The following is a 4,491-nucleotide window of genomic DNA, read 5'->3' as shown; positions in this document are numbered from 1 at the left end:
CTCCCGCCTCCCGAAGCCCAGGGTCAAGATGGGGGCAGCACCCCAGGCCCGGAGCCAAACCTGTACATTTCTCCATTCCTTTGGCCCCCAGACCACCTTCTGGGGGCGGCCCCAGGGTCACCCCAGTTTACAGATGAGCAGACTGAGGGCCCCAGACTGTTAGGTCCCAGCCTGAGTCACAGAAGTGAGTAAGCGCTCCTGCCCAACTCAGCACCGGCCCGAGCCTAACCGCCCCCCGCCCCAGCACACGGCCCCGCCGCTCTCACACCCCCGCACCGGGGAGCCCGCAGCCCCGCCTACCTGATGGCCGAGGTGGCAAACACCTGCCCTTTGGAGCCCACGCAGAGGACGACCATGGAGGCCACGACCACGATGAGGTCTGGAGGGGACAGCGCCACCGTCACCAGCCTGGCAGCTGGACACCGGCAAGGAGCCTGGCGGTCAGGCGGGACAGGGCCCAACAGCGGGGACACGGAGACACCTCAATGGGGAGACCAGGCCCTCCGTCCCAGGCACGTGCAGAGGCCGCCCGAGCCTACCTCCCCAGCCCTGTCTCGCAGGCCGCTGAGGGCAGCAGAAGCCCAGGTTGTGTTGAGCTTGACCAGACCCCCTGCCCTGTGAGCAGCCTCTTGGGACAGAGGACCTGGGCGCTGAGGCTGGCTCCTGTGTGGGGGACGTGGGAGGTCACCCCACTGGCCTTGGGATCCTGCCCTGTCACAGGCGGAGGAGGGACTCTGCCCGGTGGTGCTCGTGATGGGGGTCCACCTGCCAGATTCTGGGGGAGGGGGCTCAGCCCTTGCCAGGAAACCTCGGGGTGAAGCTTCCAGGGGGGCGGGCGTGACTCACCGATGATGGAAATGGGCTTCCGGGCAAAGCGCAGCCGGCCCCAGATGCCCACGTACTTGCTGCGGCAGCCGGCTGACCAGAGGCGGACCACGTACTCCGTCCCAAAGAACACGACCAGGACGATCTCCTGCGGGGACAGAGGGACGTGAGCTCATGTCGGGCCCCTCCCCCGTGAGCCCGCTGAGAGCAGGCGGCCTGGGCCCCGGTCTGCTGCACTGCCCACCTGGACAGGCCCAGGTCCACCACCGCATTCAGTACCATAGAAAAAAGATTAGACACTATGACCAAGTGAGATTTATACCCGGAATGCAAGGACAGTTCAGCACATAAAAATCAACCAATGTAATACATGACATTAACAGAACGGAGGGAAAAAAATCACATGGTCTCCTGATCGCAACCGATGCAGAAAGAGCATTTGACAAGATTCAGCACCCTTTCATGATGAAAACAGTAAACTAGGAATAGAGGGAAACTATCTCCGTGTAATAAAAGCCATGTATGAAAACCCCACAGCGAATATCAACGAGAAAGGCTGGAAGCTCATCCTCTAGGATCAGGACCGAGACAAGGATGCCCACTCTCACCACGTCTATTCAACAGAGTACTGAAGTCCCAGCCAGAGCAATTAGGCAAGAAAGAGAAATCAAAGACTTCCGAATTGGAAAGGAAGAAGTAAAACTATCTCTGTTCACAGACGATATGATCTTATGTGTAGAAAGCCCTAAAGATTCCATGCAAAAAAACCGTTAGATCTAATAAACGAGTTCAACAAAGTAGGATACAAAGTTGACCACAAAAATCAGTTGCTTCGGGTTTCCCTGGTGGCGCAGTGGTTGAGAGTCCGCCTGCCAACGCAGGGGACACGGGTTCGTGCCCCGGTCTGGGAAGATCCCACATGCCGCGGAGCGGCTGGGCCCGTGAGCCACAACTACTGAGCCTGTGCGGCTGGAGCCTGTGCTCCGCGACAAGAGAGGCCGCGATAGTGAGAGGCCCACGCACCGCGATGAAGAGCGACCCCCGCTCACCACAACTAGAGAAAGCCCTCGTACAGAAACGAAGACCCAACACAGCCATAAATAAATTAATTAATTTTTAAAAAATCAGTTGCATTTCTATGCACAAACCATGAACAATCTGGAAGGGAAAGTATAAAACAATTCCATTTACACTAGCATCAAAAAGAATAAAGTACTCATGTATTAACTAAGGAGGTGGGACACTTGTACAATGAAAACTAAACAATACCGTTTAAAGAAATCAAAGACGACAAATAGATGGAAACACATCCCACGTTCACGGATTGGAAGACTTAATACCGTCAAGACGTCAATGCCACTCAAAGTGATCCCTCTCAAAACCCTGATGACAATTTTTGCAGAAATAGAAAAAGCCCTCAAATTCACACGAAATCTCAAGGGCCCCTGGATAGCCAAAACAAGATATGGTCCATCCACACGACGGAATATTCCTCAGCCTTATAAAGGAAGGAAGTTCTGGCACAGGCTACGGCGTGGATGGACCTGAGGACGTTGTCAGCTCACTTCCAGCTGGTGCCCTGCCCTGTCCCCACCCCGTCCCAACCCAGGGAACCCAGCCCTGTCTGGGGACTTCTGCTCCCATGCCCGGCCTTGCCTTCCCCGACCAGGGAGCCCACCGGGAGGGGGTAACCGGACACTGGCTCCCGAATATCCATAATTAGGATGGAATACTCATACCATCCAGCTTGTGTTTGGGGCAAGCTCGGGGGATAATGGGAGAAAAGGTGGGAAATTTACCGCTTTCCTTTTGTAAGAAAGTTCTTGGTTCGCAACGTCAGGTTCTTCAGGGTCGGGGTACGTATGGTTGGGGGCGCGTGGGGGATGGTGGAGAGTGAGGGAGGGTGGACGCTCGCAGGCTCTGTGGCCTCAGACGGTCGTGCTGGCGCCACCTCTGTCCTCAGCTGCAGGGTGGCTGAGCCCACCGGGGAAGGGGCCATGTCTACCTGCCCGCCGCCCTCTCCCCGGCCCCGGAGGATGCCTGCCCTGGTTGGCCCTGGACATGGATCTGCTGAGTGCGTGAATGAATGAACGAACGAACGAACGACCGATCAGACCAACGAGCGACTGAGGGCTCCCTGGTACCAGGGCTTCGCCTCGGGCGCGTGTTTCCTGAGATTCTGGCCCAGCCAGTCCTAAGTGGGTGTAAGGAGGAGATGACAGACAGGAGGCCCTAGCAATGAACGACGGCGTAGGGGGGTAGCGGCTGGAGGGTCCGGCTTCCAGTGTTTGGCCATCTCGACAAGGGCCGCAGAGCCACCACCTCTGGGTCCCCAGAGCTGAGACACCAGTGCTGGCATCTTCACAGAGGAGGGGTCACTGGACTGCTGATGGCCCTGAGGGGGCGGACAGAGGCCCCCAAAGAGCAGTCCTCAGGGCCTCCATCCCAGCTCTGCAAATCTATGCACCGTCGGGCTGGTCAGTCACTTAGTAGGTTTGTTCTTATTTCGATGCGTTATTTTGTTACTTAAATACCTTCTCCAGCCGCGTCCTAAGCATATTCGAAGCGGTAGAAATCTTACAAACATCAGGTAAGCGCTTACTGCACTTCAGTCTTGCAACAGACCTTCTGATAAATAAGTAACTCCCAGGGCTGGCTGTTGACGCTGCGTGTCTCCCCCTCCCCCCAAATTATCCTGGCCTTGAGCTCAGAGCTCCCCCTGCCCTCTTGGGGCTGGCGGGCTGGGGCTGGGGGGCTCTCCCCCTGGAGGAGTGAGCTGTAGGAATAATTTAAAGCAGCGCTAATCCCCAAATCCCATTTGAGTCTGGAATGCAGCTCGAGGCTGGGCTGTGCATTAATGTGGCACCGCCGGCATGCTGGGTGGGAGAGAGCCCGGACCAGGGCGGGGGGAGCACACGTTTGCTCCAAGATCAAATGATCCCTACACCGTCAGCCTCGAGTGCTGGGCACCGTGGCACTTGGGGCCAAGGCCGGGACCTCCAGGGCGTCGCTGTGGCCCCAGCCGTCACCGTCTTTTGGAGCCACCTGTCCACTGATCTGGGTGCCGGGAGGGCGGACAGGCTGGCCCGAAGTTCTGGACCTGCAGGGACTCTGGAACTTTTTCACCAGAGGGGCCTGGGCCACCCTGGGCTGGGGGCTGCTCTGGGGGCTTTGACTGGGCTGGATTGTCCATCTGTGGAGGCCAGTAGGCTAGGGCCTGCCGGAGGGCTGATCCCCCAAGTCGTCCTGTGGGGCTGCCCCTGACTCAGGGGACAGCACCCCCAGTCCAAAGCAGGCTCACGGAATGGCAGGGCTGCTTCCTCTTAGCTCCAGGGAAAGGGGGACCAGCCTCCAGCCTCAGTGACCCAGACCCAGAGGATGACCCCCCGAACCCCTACCCCCGGTCACCCTCCCTGCCCTGGGTTTTCTCCAGCCGGCAGAGGCAGGCCTGCAGCTCGGCTGTCTCTGCAGACCAGGCCCCGAGCAAGCCCCGGAGGGGAATACAGAGGCCTCAAGCTCCCCCCAGAGCCTGCCCACCTCAGCCCCTGCCTCCACACCCCAGCTCAAGCCACCGCCCTGGCCCCATGGCCCACACTAAGGGTCAGGGCTTGCCCCGGCCCGCCCGGGAGCCTGCCGCCGGCCCAAGGCACGCGCCCCTCCCCGCCT

At 58.8% G+C, this 4,491-nt stretch overlaps 1 protein-coding gene across 1 annotated transcript in view; it reads right to left on the bottom strand.

Annotated features, from left to right (window-relative positions):
* Positions 1 to 4,491, bottom strand: part of KCNQ1 (potassium voltage-gated channel subfamily Q member 1) — a 364,926-nt gene that overhangs the window by 265,310 nt on the left and 95,125 nt on the right. Inside the window, exons 7-8 of the mRNA XM_024749215.1 lie at positions 847 to 973; positions 301 to 379 (exon numbers count right to left, since the gene is read on the bottom strand). Of these exons, the coding sequence (XP_024604983.1) occupies positions 301 to 379; positions 847 to 973 (206 nt within the window). The remainder of the gene's footprint in view (positions 1 to 300; positions 380 to 846; positions 974 to 4,491) is intronic.

This window comes from Neophocaena asiaeorientalis, unplaced genomic scaffold, assembly GCF_003031525.2.
Source record: "Neophocaena asiaeorientalis asiaeorientalis breed wild unplaced genomic scaffold, Neophocaena_asiaeorientalis_V1.1 scaffold43, whole genome shotgun sequence".
NCBI classification, from domain to species: domain Eukaryota; kingdom Metazoa; phylum Chordata; class Mammalia; order Artiodactyla; family Phocoenidae; genus Neophocaena; species Neophocaena asiaeorientalis.
The sequence above is the reverse complement of the archived record's forward strand: the minus strand, read 5'-3'. Positions and strand labels throughout refer to the sequence as shown.